Source organism: Oppia nitens, unplaced genomic scaffold, assembly GCF_028296485.1.
Source record: "Oppia nitens isolate AA-2021 unplaced genomic scaffold, nextdenovo-longstitch-racon4-pilon3 scaffold33_pilon_pilon_pilon, whole genome shotgun sequence".
NCBI classification, from domain to species: Eukaryota; Metazoa; Arthropoda; class Arachnida; order Sarcoptiformes; family Oppiidae; genus Oppia; species Oppia nitens.
The window spans coordinates 160,019-177,500 of record NW_026533214.1 but is presented as its reverse complement, the minus strand read 5'-3'; the positions used below and the strand labels follow the sequence as shown (position 1 = coordinate 177,500).

At 25.3% G+C, this 17,482-nt stretch overlaps 2 protein-coding genes across 2 annotated transcripts in view; both read left to right on the top strand.

Annotated features, from left to right (window-relative positions):
* Positions 1 to 7,361, top strand: part of LOC128956825 (uncharacterized) — a 14,115-nt gene extending 6,754 nt beyond the window's left edge. The window contains exons 8-21 of the mRNA XM_054302538.1: positions 667 to 826; positions 893 to 1,162; positions 1,392 to 1,443; positions 1,498 to 1,688; positions 1,736 to 1,930; positions 2,459 to 2,618; positions 2,670 to 2,838; positions 5,191 to 5,350; positions 5,417 to 5,686; positions 5,913 to 5,964; positions 6,019 to 6,209; positions 6,257 to 6,451; positions 6,981 to 7,140; positions 7,192 to 7,361. Of these exons, the coding sequence (XP_054158513.1) occupies positions 667 to 826; positions 893 to 1,162; positions 1,392 to 1,443; positions 1,498 to 1,688; positions 1,736 to 1,930; positions 2,459 to 2,618; positions 2,670 to 2,838; positions 5,191 to 5,350; positions 5,417 to 5,686; positions 5,913 to 5,964; positions 6,019 to 6,209; positions 6,257 to 6,451; positions 6,981 to 7,140; positions 7,192 to 7,361 (2,395 nt within the window). The remainder of the gene's footprint in view (positions 1 to 666; positions 827 to 892; positions 1,163 to 1,391; positions 1,444 to 1,497; positions 1,689 to 1,735; positions 1,931 to 2,458; positions 2,619 to 2,669; positions 2,839 to 5,190; positions 5,351 to 5,416; positions 5,687 to 5,912; positions 5,965 to 6,018; positions 6,210 to 6,256; positions 6,452 to 6,980; positions 7,141 to 7,191) is intronic.
* A 7,412-nt stretch (positions 7,362 to 14,773) lies between these two features.
* LOC128956824 (carboxypeptidase Q-like) lies at positions 14,774 to 16,907 on the top strand (the record flags this gene model as incomplete). Its single annotated transcript, XM_054302537.1, has 6 exons — positions 14,774 to 15,079; positions 15,281 to 15,550; positions 15,621 to 15,672; positions 15,998 to 16,185; positions 16,241 to 16,435; positions 16,505 to 16,907. Coding segments are annotated over 6 exons (1,389 nt in total), but the record flags the coding sequence as incomplete, so codon positions are not given.
* Between the last annotated feature and the right edge of the window lie 575 nt (positions 16,908 to 17,482).

Sequence of the window (17,482 nt, the reverse complement as noted above, 5' to 3'; positions counted from 1 at the left end):
ATCAATGAAACATTTATTTTAATATTTTATATTATTGTTATTTAATAAATTGCATATTTTTTTAGACAATTGATTAGTTTTTTAACTTTTTACTAAAAACTAGAAAAAAAATTTTACAATTAGTTACATATGTTTGGTTTAGTTAATAATAATTTTAACAAAAATAAAACAATAATTCGTTTAAATAATAGTTTTATATTTTCTATTGTAAATTAAATGTTTTTTTAAACAATTATTAATAACTTATTGAAAAAAATAATTTTATATAATTTTATTTTTTATTTAATAAAATCATTATAAAAATTTTTTATCTAGAATTTAAAGTTTCTAAAAAAAATTGCTAATTTATTAAATTATTTAATTATCATTGAGTTTAATATTAAAATGAAAAATGATTAATCAAATATTATTATAAATAAATTATTTTAAAAAATATATTTATTTTTTATTTAAAACAAATACAATTATGATAAATATTTTTTTGTTAGTATTAATAGTTAGTTTAAAATTATTTTATATAGATTTAGTCCAAACAACCACAACATTTGATCCGAAAATATGTGAATCATTGCCTAAATTTATTATTAATAAAATCCGTCAACAAATCGGCAACATTTCACCCGATATCCAAAAAATCATCAAATATGTGGTCAACGGTCCCGATAGTGGCGTAACATATGATGAATTGTCAAAATTTGTCGACCTGTTTGGCCCACGATTTACGGGAACTGCTAGTCTCGAGTCGTCTATCGACTATATGGTTGATCGATTGAAACGGGAACGACATGATAAAGTTTATACGGAAAATGTTACCGTTCCTGTCTGGGTATGTATATAACATATCTGTCCATCAAATTATATCAAATTAATACTAATACTAATGAAATGACAGATACGTGGCAAGGAATGGGCACAAATGGTTAGTCCACGTATAAAACAGTTAAACATATTGGGTTTGGGCACAAGTGTTGGTACCAATGGATCAGTACTTACCGGTAATGTTATAGTTGTCAAAACATTTGATGAACTAAAAAGGCGATCCCATGAAGTCCGGGGAAAGTTTGTTGTCTATAACAATGATTTTGTTAGCTATGGTGTATCCGTTCAATACAGAGAACAGGGAGCCAGTCGTGCGGCACAGTTCGGTGCTATCGGTGTTTTGGTAAATATTATTAATTTTTTACAGATACTACTACTAAAAAAACTACTATTACTACTACTACTACTACTACTACTACTACTAATACTACTTTTACTACTACTACTACTACTAACAAAACTACTACTACTACTACTACTACTACTACTACTACTACTACTAACAAAACTACTATTACTACTAAAGTTTTTATAATTATATTTTATTATAATTATTATTTTTGTGTCAATAGATCCGATCGGTGACACCGTTTTCAATCTATTCACCGCATACTGGCCAACAAAGTACGTATAGTTTAGTATTAGTATTATTATTATAATTATTACATTTGATAATAGCTTACGCTAATAATAATATACGGAAAATACCGGCCGTCAGTATTACCGTAGAAGATGCCGAACTGTTTGGTCGATTGGCTGGCCGTGGTATCAACATTACGGTCAGTCTATCAATGGAGGCCCATATGAATGGTGTGGGCGTATCGAGGAATACTATCAGCGAGATTATCGGTCCAACTAAACCGGATGAGGTTAGTGTGTACTACTAGTAAATACTGTACTGATACCAAACAATTAGGTAGTACTAGTATCGGGTCATCTGGACTCATGGGACGTAGGACAGGGAGCCATGGATAACGGCGGCGGTGCATTCATCGCATGGCGGGCACTGTCGGTCATCAAAAAACTTGGTCTACAACCGAAACGTACTGTACGATCGGTGTTGTGGACCGGCGAGGAAATGGGTCTCATAGGTGCTCAACAATACACACAGGTATGTAATCAACAATAATAAAAGTTTATAAATAATTTGCTATTAAAATAAAAATAATAATAATACTATCTTTTAAATACAAATACATACACATATACATACACACAAATACATACACATATACATACACACAAATACATACACACAAATACATACACATATACATACACACAAATACATACACATATACATACACACAAATACATACACATATACAAACACACAAATACATACACACAAATACATACACACAAATACATACACACAAATACATACACACAAATACATACACACAAATACATACACATATACAAACACACAAATACATACACACAAATACATACACACAAATACATACACACAAATACATACACACAAATACATACACACAAATACATACACACAAATACATACATACATACATACACACACACACACACACACACACACACACACACACACACAGTATTCAACAAAAATTATTATAAATTAAGTATTTATAATATACTGTATATCTTCTGTATATAGAAACATATCAATGAGTTAAACAAAATAAGTATAGCTATGGAGTCAGATATGGGAACGTTTAGACCGACAGGTATTAGCTATTGGGGCCAAAACCCGACCGCACAGTGTATTGTCAATGAATTACTGAAAACATTGAAACCCATAAACGCTACTCAGTTAAGTATCGTCAGTCAAAATTTGTGAACCGATATTGACTTTTTGGTCGGTAAAGGTGTTCCCGGCGGTAGTCTCGACACTCGAAACCAAAAATATTTTTATTTTCATCACACGGACGGCGATACTATGACTGTCCAGAATCGGCGCGATCTGGACCTGTGTACGGCTGTATGGGCGTCAATTGCCTACGGATTGGCCTCAATTGATGACCAATTGCCCCGATAGTAGATAAACTAAATTATTTTATTAGTTTTTTTAAAAAAAATTTGATACTAAATATATATTATTATTTGTGTGCTTTATTTTTTGTGTATTTATAATTTAAAATAAATTAAAATATTATGTCATACTGAATCAATTGATACCCTACATGTCTAAGGTTGAGATTATTTTGTCACTTTAAAACATTTATTCACATATAATATTTATGTATTAATAATTGTAAAAACTATTTTATTTTAACTCAATTTTTTTAAATCATATTTTAATAGGTTAGGTTAGGTTAGGTTAGGTTAGGTTAGGTTAGGTTAGGTTAGGTTAGGTTAGGTTAGGTTTTGATAAAATATACATTTAAATAAATTAATAAGCACATTTTAAAAATAAATTTGGCTTTCAAAGCGTCATAACTCTAATTTTATATATGCTAACTACACATCAATACCTATCTACCTATACCACACACTACCGACTCAGGCGCTGCCCATTCTGGAAAGTGCAGCCAATATAATAAACAAATAATTTGATTTTAACAAAATATATATTAGATTTAATTATTTTAAATATCCCTTCTCTACACAACAATAAAATTAATCAACTAGCTTATGGAAATAAAAAATTTATTTAAATAAATAAAAAAATAATTTAGATAACAATATTTATATTAGGATTAATTAATTATTAAAATATAAGTAATTAATTAAAAAAAATTTATATTTTTCCAAAAAACGCTTAATTTTATTTTAGTCCATTTGAATATCTCTTTCACTTTCTCTCTCTCACTTTAACCAAAATGCATGTGTTTATTTACTGGTCTAGGGGCGATTGTCCCTTCAAGTTCAGCATTGTCATCATCATCTTCACCTGAAATACAGGCTGTCATAACAATTATCAACATCAGCATTATTTTCACCATCAGCATCATTATCATTATAATCGAACATAAATATAAATTATTGTTAAAATAATATATTAGTTATTAATGTTATTAAAAAGTAAAATATTTTTATTATTAGATATTAAATTATTATAAATAAAATAAAAATTAGTAAAATATACTAAATTATTTAATTATTTTTAATATTACATAACATAAGAAAATAATACTTTAATAAAAAAAATATTTTACAGAAAAAAAAATATATTACACTTGTTTATTAACAATATTACTGACAATGAAATACAGTATTTAAAGATTAGATTATATGATTTTACAAAATAATAATAATAATAATAATAATAATAATAATAATAATAATAATAATAATAATAATAATAATAATAATAATAATAATAATAATAATAATAATAATAATAATAATAATAATAATATTATATGGCCATTAATTTTATTTTATTAATAATAACATCATCAACATTATTATTATTATTACAATAAGTACCTTACTTAAAAATCAATTAATTATATAGTATATTATATTATTAGAAAATTTTTTATGTATATTAACCGATAAATCTAATATTTTAGTTAATGTTATTATTTTTATTATTAATTTTGTTAATAGTAATTTATAAAATAATCATCATCAACATTAAAATATTAATAAGTATATATTATTATTATATATTATATATTAAAATTATTATTTTATAAAAACTGTGTATTATATTTATATTATATATATAAAACACTATTTTATAAAAAAATTTAAAATATTTATTTTTTGATAATCAATGAAACATTTATTTTAATATTTTATATTATTGTTATTTAATAAATTGCATATTTTTTTAGACAATTGATTAGTTTTTTAACTTTTTACTAAAAACTAGAAAAAAAAATTTTTACAATTAGTTACATATGTTTGGTTTAGTTAATAATAATTTTAACAAAAATAAAACAATAATTCGTTTAAATAATAGTTTTATATTTTCTATTGTAAATTAAATGTTTTTTTTAAACAATTATTAATAACTTATTGAAAAAAATAATTTTATATAATTTTATTTTTTATTTAATAAAATCATTATAAAAATTTTTTATCTAGAATTTAAAGTTTCTAAAAAAAATTGCTATTTTATTAAATTATTTAATTATCATTGAGTTTAATATTAAAATGAAAAATGATTAATCAAATATTATTATAAATAAATTATTTTAAAAAATATATTTATTTTTTATTTAAAACAAATACAATTATGATAAATATTTTTTTGTTAGTATTAATAGTTAGTTTAAAATTATTTTATATAGATTTAGTCCAAACAACCACAACATTTGATCCGAAAATATGTGAATCATTGCCTAAATTTATTATTAATAAAATCCGTCAACAAATCGGCAACATTTCACCCGATATCCAAAAAATCATCAAATATGTGGTCAACGGTCCCGATAGTGGCGTAACATATGATGAATTGTCAAAATTTGTCGACCTGTTTGGCCCACGATTTACGGGAACTGCTAGTCTCGAGTCGTCTATCGACTATATGGTTGATCGATTGAAACGGGAACGACATGATAAAGTTTATACGGAAAATGTTACCGTTCCTGTCTGGGTATGTATATAACATATCTGTCCATCAAATTATATCAAATTAATACTAATACTAATGAAATGACAGATACGTGGCAAGGAATGGGCACAAATGGTTAGTCCACGTATAAAACAGTTAAACATATTGGGTTTGGGCACAAGTGTTGGTACCAATGGATCAGTACTTACCGGTAATGTTATAGTTGTCAAAACATTTGATGAACTAAAAAGGCGATCCCATGAAGTCCGGGGAAAGTTTGTTGTCTATAACAATGATTTTGTTAGCTATGGTGTATCCGTTCAATACAGAGAACAGGGAGCCAGTCGTGCGGCACAGTTCGGTGCTATCGGTGTTTTGGTAAATATTATTAATTTTTTACAGATACTACTACTAAAAAAACTACTATTACTACTACTACTACTACTACTACTACTACTACTAATACTACTTTTACTACTACTACTACTACTAACAAAACTACTACTACTACTACTACTACTACTACTACTACTAACAAAACTACTATTACTACTAAAGTTTTTATAATTATATTTTATTATAATTATTATTTTTGTGTCAATAGATCCGATCGGTGACACCGTTTTCAATCTATTCACCGCATACTGGCCAACAAAGTACGTATAGTTTAGTATTAGTATTATTATTATAATTATTACATTTGATAATAGCTTACGCTAATAATAATATACGGAAAATACCGGCCGTCAGTATTACCGTAGAAGATGCCGAACTGTTTGGTCGATTGGCTGGCCGTGGTATCAACATTACGGTCAGTCTATCAATGGAGGCCCATATGAATGGTGTGGGCGTATCGAGGAATACTATCAGCGAGATTATCGGTCCAACTAAACCGGATGAGGTTAGTGTGTACTACTAGTAAATACTGTACTGATACCAAACAATTAGGTAGTACTAGTATCGGGTCATCTGGACTCATGGGACGTAGGACAGGGAGCCATGGATAACGGCGGCGGTGCATTCATCGCATGGCGGGCACTGTCGGTCATCAAAAAACTTGGTCTACAACCGAAACGTACTGTACGATCGGTGTTGTGGACCGGCGAGGAAATGGGTCTCATAGGTGCTCAACAATACACACAGGTATGTAATCAACAATAATAAAAGTTTATAAATAATTTGCTATTAAAATAAAAATAATAATAATACTATCTTTTAAATACAAATACATACACATATACATACACACAAATACATACACATATACATACACACAAATACATACACACAAATACATACACATATACATACACACAAATACATACACATATACATACACACAAATACATACACATATACAAACACACAAATACATACACACAAATACATACACACAAATACATACACACAAATACATACACACAAATACATACACACAAATACATACACAWATACAAACACACAAATACATACACACAAATACATACACACAAATACATACACACAAATACATACACACAACACAAATACATACACACAAATACATACACACAAATACATACATACATACATACACACACACACACACACACACACACACACACACACAGTATTCAACAAAAATTATTATAAATTAAGTATTTATAATATACTGTATATCTTCTGTATATAGAAACATATCAATGAGTTAAACAAAATAAGTATAGCTATGGAGTCAGATATGGGAACGTTTAGACCGACAGGTATTAGCTATTGGGGCCAAAACCCGACCGCACAGTGTATTGTCAATGAATTACTGAAAACATTGAAACCCATAAACGCTACTCAGTTAAGTATCGTCAGTCAAAATTTGTGAACCGATATTGACTTTTTGGTCGGTAAAGGTGTTCCCGGCGGTAGTCTCGACACTCGAAACCAAAAATATTTTTATTTTCATCACACGGACGGCGATACTATGACTGTCCAGAATCGGCGCGATCTGGACCTGTGTACGGCTGTATGGGCGTCAATTGCCTACGGATTGGCCTCAATTGATGACCAATTGCCCCGATAGTAGATAAACTAAATTATTTTATTAGTTTTTTTAAAAAAAAATTTGATACTAAATATATATTATTATTTGTGTGCTTTATTTTTTGTGTATTTATAATTTAAAATAAATTAAAATATTATGTCATACTGAATCAATTGATACCCTACATGTCTAAGGTTGAGATTATTTTGTCACTTTAAAACATTTTTTTTAGGTTAGGTTAGGTTAGGTTAGGTTAGGTTAGGTTAGGTTAGGTTAGGTTAGGTTAGGTTAGGTTAGGTTAGGTTAGGTTAGGTTAGGTTAGGTTAGGTTAGGTTAGGTTAGGTTAGGTTAGGTTAGGTTAGGTTAGGTTAGGTTAGGTTAGGTTAGGTTAGGTTAGGTTAGGTTAGGTTAGGTTAGGTTAGGTTAGGTTAGGTTTTGATAAAATATACATTTAAATAAATTAATAAGCACTTTTTAAAAATAAATCTGGCTTTAAAAGCGTCATAACTCTAATTTATGATATATGTTAACTACACATCAATACCTATCTACCTATACCACACACTACCGACTCAGGCGCTGCCCATTCTGGAAAGTGCAGCCAATATAATAAACAAATAATTTGATTTTAACAAAAATATATATTAGGTTTAATTATTTTAAATTTTAAATATCCCTTCTCTACATAACAACAATAAAATTAATCAACTAGCTTATGGAAATAAAAAATTTATTTAAATTATTAAAAAAAAATAATTAAGATAACAATATTTATATTAGGATTAATTAATTATTAAAATATAAGTAATTAATTAAAAAAAAACTTTTATATTTTTCGAAAAAAACGTTTAATTTTATCTTAGTCCATTTGAATATCTCTTTCACTTTCTCTCTCTCACTTTAACCAAAATGCATGTGTTTATTTACTGGTCTAGGGGCGATTGTCCCTTCAAGTTCAGCATTGTCATCATCATCTTCACCTGAAATACAGGCTGTCATAACAATTATCAACATCAGCATTATTTTCATCATCAGCATCATTATCATTATAATCGAAGCCATATTATTATTATTATTATTATTTTTACTATTAAAAGTTTGACAGGATTTTACAACTGCTTATAACTAGAATTTAATTTAGAACTAAATTTCGTTTTAATTTTTTAACACATATATATATAAAAAAAATTTTATTAATAAAATTAATTATTTATTGACGTATTTTTCAAATGTTTATGTCAATATGATTTTTAAATAGATTTACTATTTTAAGATAAAATAACGCATAAAGAAAATAGTATTGTGTGTATTATTATTATAGATATTAAAATTTCAAAAAATATATATATATATTTATACTTATAATTAATAGATATTTATTATGTCAATAATTATTTGTTAGTTTTTCTATATTTTTAAAGATTAGTTAACCAACAAAATTATTGACGTAATAAATATCTATTTTTAATAATAGATGTAATTTAAGTACGATTATTGATTGGCCAATTATTTTTAAAAATATTAATTATATATTAATTATTTTTTTTAACCATATGTTTAATTTATGAATTTATTAACTTAGAAAAAGATATAATAGATTTAAGTTAAAAAAATACAATTAAATTATTTCAATTATATAATATCTTTTATAGTTTTACTTTATTTTTAATAAAATATTTAAATAATTTTTATATAAATATAGTTTTTTTTGTAATATTACTAAAAGTTCTAGTTTTACAACAACAAGTCCTTACAACTAGAATTTAATTTAGAACTAAATTTTGTTTTTTTTTTAAATTTATACAACTATAAAAATATATTTTTTTTTAAAAAATCTATTAATCAAATTAATATATATTTTTAAAAATGTCTATTATTAGATATATTTACGCATTTTAAATGTATATGTAAGTTTTGTCAGAATTATAATCATAATTATTAAAATTTCAATAAAATATATATTTCTAAATATAAATTACATTCACAAATCATTTTACAGATCTAATGTAAAATAAGTTTAATTCATTGGTTAACTAAACGTTACAAATATAAAACCTAAGAAAAATCATTATTGACGTAATAAATATCTATTTTTAAAAATAAAAATGTAATTTAAGTAGATTTTATATTTTTATACATCTATATATTAATTAGTTTTTTTAAACATATGTTTTTAAATATAATTTTTTGAATTTAATAGCAAAGCAAAAAAATAATAATACAAATATAAAAATAATAGATTTTAATTAAAAAAAATACAATTGAATTAATGCATTGATATCTTTTCTAGTTTTAATATTCACTTTCACTTTTAATTTTTTATTGTAATTTTCTAATAAAATATTTTAATAATTTTTTATTTAAATGTATTTTTTTTAAAAAACAAAATATTTGATCAAAACATGAATATTATGTGTTGATCTATTATTGGTTATTAAAGTTAATTATAAAATTATAAATAACTATTGATTTATTTAAACTTTTTTAAAATAATATATAATTATTTCAGTGATATTTTTTGTTTAGTTTAGTTTAAACAGTTATTTAAAAAACAACAACAAAAATCTTATAATAAAACTAATAATAGAATAATTACTTTAAAGTTTAAGTTAAAAATAGTTTAAAAGTTTATTATATAAAAAAAATATTTTAAATATTATTTGTATAAATTATAGTGTAATAACCTAACAAAATTTTTAGTTATATATATATACTATTAATATTTGTTTAAAAAATAGAATTTATAAATTTTTACAACATTTTATCATTGTATTATATATATCAGTAATTAACTTTATAAATAGGAATTATTTAGCTATTATTATAATTTATGAAAAGTATCATGATAAAAGTAATCACACACATAGACTAGTACAAATTAAATAAATATTTTATCTAAGTCATAGTTTAGTTATTATTTATTTGTAATGTATTTTTAAAAACTTTTAAACTAAATAAAAAATAATTATGTTATCTATGAATAATTATTTTATTTATTATAATTTTGAACATCAATAATGTTATAACATTTATCAAAAAAGTTATCATGATACCACTTAAAGTTAATAGCTGATATATATATATGCTTAGTAAATATTTCATTTAAATTTAAATCATAGTTCAATCAAATAAAATTTATCACGATGATGATGATGAATAATATGGCTAAAATAATAACAATGCTGCTGATGATATTAATGATGATGATGATGATGACAAATAATAATAATAATTTATGCTATGGTTGCAGTTCCCCTCCCCCCCCCAGCGATTGTCCGAGTACCATATATGGGTATGCCTAAATGCAATTTTAGCTTAATATACTATTGTTCTTATTTCTATTGTTTTTTCAATAAAAATATATTTAATAATTGTTACACTGTGAAAAAAAATAAATATAATGCTAATTAATTTTTATTTTTAAAAAAATGTACTAACAGTTTATTTATAAAATGAATGCAATTTTAGCAAATGTAGTACAAAACATGATCGCATAGAATACGAAACATCATCATCACTAGAACAATCATCGGAATAATAATAATAATAATAACAACAACAATAATAATAATAACGTGTAACAAAACCAAACATATACATTGTTGAATACATATTGTTATTATTTTCGAAATGATAATGCAAAAATAAAACTTGATTAATAATTTTTTGTTTCTAATGTTTTTAATTTATTTATTTTTTCACTGAAATTCCTGAAAGAAGTATATATATATATATATATATATATATATATATATATATGAATTCTATAAGTCTGTCAGTCTGTCCCATGAGGCCGATGAATCCAGACTCTGATGCAATTTTTTTTCTCCATTTAACAACTAGGGCTAACAACTAAAAACATCAAACAGCGACAGCATTGAATAAATTTCATCGACATTACCGTTTCAGACAACAGTAGTAGTAGTAGTAGTAGTAGTAGTAGTAGTAGTAGTAGTAGTAGTAGTAGTAGTAGTAGTAGTAGTAGTAGTAGTCGTTTAGCTTTCACAGCTTAAGTCTTAAATTTTATAATTAATAAAAATTTGTTTACTTTTATTATACATAAAAAAACGTTTGCTTTTATTATACATAAAAAAGTGTACTTATTTTTTACGAATTAGTTACCGAATCCGAGTTGTTGCCCACTCGACTAATTTTAAAATAATTTTTGTTATATTTTTTTTATTAATAATATAAAATGTTAATTACGATGTTACATTTACAAAAATAAAAACCCTAGGATCAATTATCTGGTCAACTAAATAATAATTATAAAAAATTATTATACAGTAGATAAAATCTAATTATAACCATTAAAATAAATATTTTTTAAAGTAGTTTACAAAATCAATACAAAAATAAATAAATTGTTGACTAAAATCTGACTTTAAGATTGTTCCCACATTTACAATCATTAAGCAATCGTATCATACGATTATTGTCAAACCATATATAACCAGTTGAGAATGCTTTAAAAGCATTTCCACACGAATTCCTTAACTTAAAAAGGAAAAAAACAAAAAAATATCAAAAAACAATTTGTAGCGGAGCCTGGATTCGAACCTATGTCCTCGTGGGACAGACAGACAGACAGACGGACAGATGGACAGACTTTTAGAATGCATATACGTATTCCTTTCAGGAATTCGTGAAAATAATTTCAATTTCAAAGGTTAACTAATGGATAAATAAATCATAACCAATTATTAAGAGCATTATTGACGTACAATTAATGATTTTAACATAAATTTTATAATAACATTAAAAAAATTAAATTTAATATTCTAGTCATTGCTGTAACTAAAAAGTTATTAATTATACATAATATATGGTTATTCTACTATAGATAGAAATTAAATAGAATTATTTAAAGTAATTTATTTTTTACTATATTATTTTATATAATTTTATTTTTTTAAATAGTTATTTTTAATAGTTAATTATTATAAATTTTTTAATTTTATTTAAATTTAATTTTCATATTTATAGTAAAATATCAACAATATCAAAAATATATAAATCTAACATCCAAAATACATTTGATTAATTATATAATAATTAATTAATTATTGATAATTATTAAGAATAATTATAATATGGCCAAGATTATCAAAATGGTTTTTTTAATGACACTGATGCTGATAATGCTGATTAACAATTGGATTATTTACTGTAAACATTGCCAATCTCCATCAGACTGTTTTAATGGTCGTATTCAATGTAAAGATGGCGAATGTGTTTTGAGAAAAGTCGATGATGATAATGTTAATAATGATAATAATGATAACAATGTTAATAATGATAAAAATGATAATAATGTTAATAATGATAATAATGATAAAAATGATAATAATGTTAATAATGATAAAAATGATAATAATGTTAATAATGATAAAAATGATAATAATGTTAATAATGTTAATAATGCTAACAATGATAATACTAATAATAATAACGATCACATTTCGGCTTAAAGTGTTTACTAATGTAAAAGTTATCTATAAAAAAATTTTTTTTTAAATAATCTTGTTAAGATTAGTTAACTTAATATACTATTGTTTTTATTTCTATTGTTTTTCAATAAAAATATATTTAATAATTGTTACACTGTGAAAAAAATAAATAAATATAATGCTAATTAATTTTTATTTTTAAAAAAATGTACTAACAGTTTATTTATAAAATTAAGATAAAATTTTATGATAGTATATAAAATACATAAACATAATAGTATTTAAATTGTTGTTAAGTTATATATATATATATAACTATATCATTATTATTATTACATTATATTATAAACTACATTATTATTATTATGCTAATTTTATTAAACATATGGTTATATATTTTTCAAAAAATATTTTATTTAAAAAATCCTAAATATAAATTGTTACTTATGTTTATCTTTTAAATACATATATTTAATTAATAATAAATTAACATTATAAACATTTAGCTATTAATTTAATTGTCTTATTTTTTATTTGTTTGATTTTAATATATTTTAGTTATGCAACAAATTATATAATAAATATATAGTGTATTTTTTATTTTAAAAAACCATATGTTTAATAGTATTTAAATAAAATAAATGTTAAACAACAATATACTAGTATATACCTGTATATTACGTAGAGTAAATTTTTCTGTATAAAATTTTTTTGTTGATTAATTTTAACTTAATTAACTTATTGAAGTAAATAAAATAATTTATTTTATAAATTAGTTATATATATATATGTCATTTTAAATTAAAGTGAATCAACAATAAATTGTTATTAGAGACTAAAGAAAAAAAATTTATTAACTATTACACAATGTTAATATATAATTATTAAACTGATGCTGATGATGGTAATGGCAATGCTACTGCTACTAATGATGATGACCACCTGGATGATTGGTGTTTGCCATTGTTGTAAGGCGTGGTTCACATATTACGTTCGCACTTGAGGGGAGGGGGGGGGTTGGCCAAATCGAACTTTTGCGAGCGAGGGGGAGGGGAGGGTATAGTGATTAAGAACGTTCGCATTAAGATAATATTTTATTTCTTGTGGTGGGGGGGGGTGGTAGCGGTTAGGGACATGCGAACGTAATTTTTTTTAAATAACTACATGCGAACAATTGCGAACATAGGGGAGGGAGGGGGTCTAGATTTCTTAAAAAGTGCGAACGTAATATGTGAACGACGCCTAATAGTGATGATGAATGTGATGCCGGTTGTTACGATGGTAAATGTGATCCTACTGATTAAATACACCCACCCACACCCACCCACAAAAACACACACACACTACTAGAAATTTTTATTAATTTAAAGTTAATTACCAAATTATTTGTTAAAATTTTAAAATTTAAATAAAATATAATTTGTATTAATTTTTATATATATATAATATTATATATATATACTGTATATACTGTATAGACAAGTAATAAATATATTTTTTTTTAAATAAACAAAATAATGTATTAAATATATAAAATAATATTATATTAAATATTAAATAATTATTTTTATAAATGTTAATAAAAAAAATTTTAAAACTTTAGCTTGCGCGCATTTAAAGAATTGTATAAAAATTACAATTATACAAACTAATAAAATCATTTTATTTATTTTATTTTTTTCATTAATTTCTATATAAAAAAAAAATCATTGAATATTTTAATTAAAACATACCTGTATGTTATTTAATTAATTTTTTTTTGAAAATGTATTTCTAATTTGCTTTTACTAAATTAATATATTTCAAAATTATAAAATAAATTTTTTTTACAATTATTTTATACTATTTTATTTTGAAATAATATTTATTTATTTATCTCAATTAAAATAAAAACAATTACTTAATAAACAAAATATGCAAATAATAATCAATAGTTTATTACTAATAATTATAGTTATATTAAGTAGTAGTAGTAGTAGTAGTAGTAGTATTAGTAGTAGTTATGACTTAAGTAGTGTTAAACTATTTGATCCGATAATATGTGAATCATTGGCCGATTTCAATGGTAAACTGCGTCAACAGATTACATCCCTGTCCAGTGATATCCATCGGATCATCGACTATGTAGTCAACGGTGGTCCCGATAGTGGCCAAACGTATGCCGAGTTAGCACAGTTTGTCGACCGGTATGGACCGAGACTGGTCGGCAGCAATAGTCTAGAGTCGTCTATCGACTATATGGTTGATCGATTGAAACGGGAACGACATGATAAAGTTTATACAGAAAATGTTACCGTTCCTGTTTGGGTACTATGCTATGATACTAATTGTCCATTAATTTTATTTAAAAAAAATATTAAACTAACTGTCCACTAAATTCTATATACAAATATACTAATGTTTGTTATATATACTATCGACATATTATACATATATTTAACATACCTGTCCATCAAATTATATGACTATTACTAATACTATTTATAATAATAATATATGTAATGACAGACACGTGGCAGGGAATGGGCACAAATGGTTAGTCCGCGTATCCAATCGCTAAACATATTGGGTTTAGGCTTAAGTGTCGGTACTAATGGATCAGTACTTACCGGTGATGTTATTGTTGTCAAATCGTTTGCTGAACTAGAGTTCAGATCGTGTGAGGTCCGGGGAAAGTTTGTTGTCTATAACTATGATTTTGATAGCTATGGCAAATCAGTTCAATACAGACTACAGGGTGCTACACGTGCTGGACAGTACGGTGCTATAGGTGCACTGGTATGTATATTTTTAGTAATGTAAAGTAGACGTAATTATTATATTTGATTTTTATTTTATCTGTTAATAGATCCGATCGGTGACACCGTTTTCATTGAACACACCGCACACTGGATACATAAGTTAGTATTTTACTACTACTACTACTACTACTACTACTACTACTACTACTACTACTACTACTACTACTATTACTACTACTACTACTACTACTACTACTACTACTACTACTACTACTACTACTACTACTACTACTATTACTACTACTACTACTATTACTACTACTACTACTACTACTACTACTACTACCACTACTACCACTACTACTACTACTACTACTACTACTACTACTACTACTACTACTACTACTACTACTACTACTACTACTACTACTACTACTACTACTACTACTACTATTACTAATTAATAAAATATATTTACTATTAGCTTACGATAATAATATACAGAAAATACCGGCCGTCAGTATTACCGTAGAAGATGCCGAACTGTTTGGTCGACTGGCAGCCCGTGGTATCAACATTACGATCAGTCTATCAATGGAGGCCCGTATGGATGCGGATCGGGTATCGAGAAATACTATCAGCGAAATTACCGGTTCAAACAAACCGGATGAGGTTAGTATGTATTACCGATAATAATAATACTGTACTGAAACTGTAAACAATTTAGGTAGTACTAGTATCGGGTCATCTGGACTCATGGGACGTTGGACAGGGAGCCATGGATGACGGCGGCGGTGCATTCATATCATGGCGGGCACTGTCGGTCATCAAAAAACTTGGTCTCCGACCGAAACGTACTGTACGATCGGTGTTGTGGACTGGTGAGGAAATTGGTTATATCGGTGCTCAACAATACGCACAGGTAGGGTAGGTATACCAACATAAACAATTAGTATAATAAGTTATATGTACTGTATATATATATTTATAGAAACATATCAATGAGTTAAGCAAAATAAGTATAGCTATGGAGTCAGATATGGGAACGTTTAGACCGACGGGTATTACCTATTCGGGCCAAAACCCGACCGCACAGTGTATTGTCAATGAATTGCTTAGTCTATTGAAACCTATAAACTCAACTCAGTTGACAATTGGTCGCAAAGATGGTCCCGATATTGACTTTCTGGTTGAAAAGGGTGTTCCCGGCGGTAGTCTCGACACCAGTAATGACCGATACTTTTACTATCATCACTCGGCCGCCGATACGATGTCGATGATGTCGACCCGTGACCTGGACTTATGTACAGCTGTTTGGGCAGCCATTGCCTACGGGTTGGCCTCAATCGATGACCAATTGCCACGATAGGTGACTCCTCACCCCCACCCCCACCCCTAACAACCCGATAAAACAATTTTAACTACAAAAACAATAATAAAATCATATTATGTTTTTAATTTATAAGTTTTTTTTTTGGATTAATAAAGTTATAAATTAAAAAAAATAATTATTTTTAATAATAATTATTAATTATCAGATATTGTTTGTTGTTTGACTTATTTAGTATTTTATTATTTAAAATAATTAAATAATAAATCAAATAAATTTTATTATTTTTAAAAAAAAAATCAAATTATATTTTATAGTTTACAAATAATTACAGTTAAGTATATATATATATATATATTCATTAATTTATTATTTATCTAATATATTGATATTAATAATATTAAAACATATGTTATTTATTTTTAAGTTTTTTTTTCTTAGTAATGTATTTCCAATTTTATTATTTTGCAATTATTTTATTAAATATTTTGTTTTTTTTTTGAAATAATTATTATTTCAAAAAAACAAAACAAATGACAACAAACAAAAATATGCAAAAAATAATCAATAGTTTACTAATAATTACAATCATATTAATCAATAATAGTTGTTATGTATTAAATAGTGTTAAATTAGTTA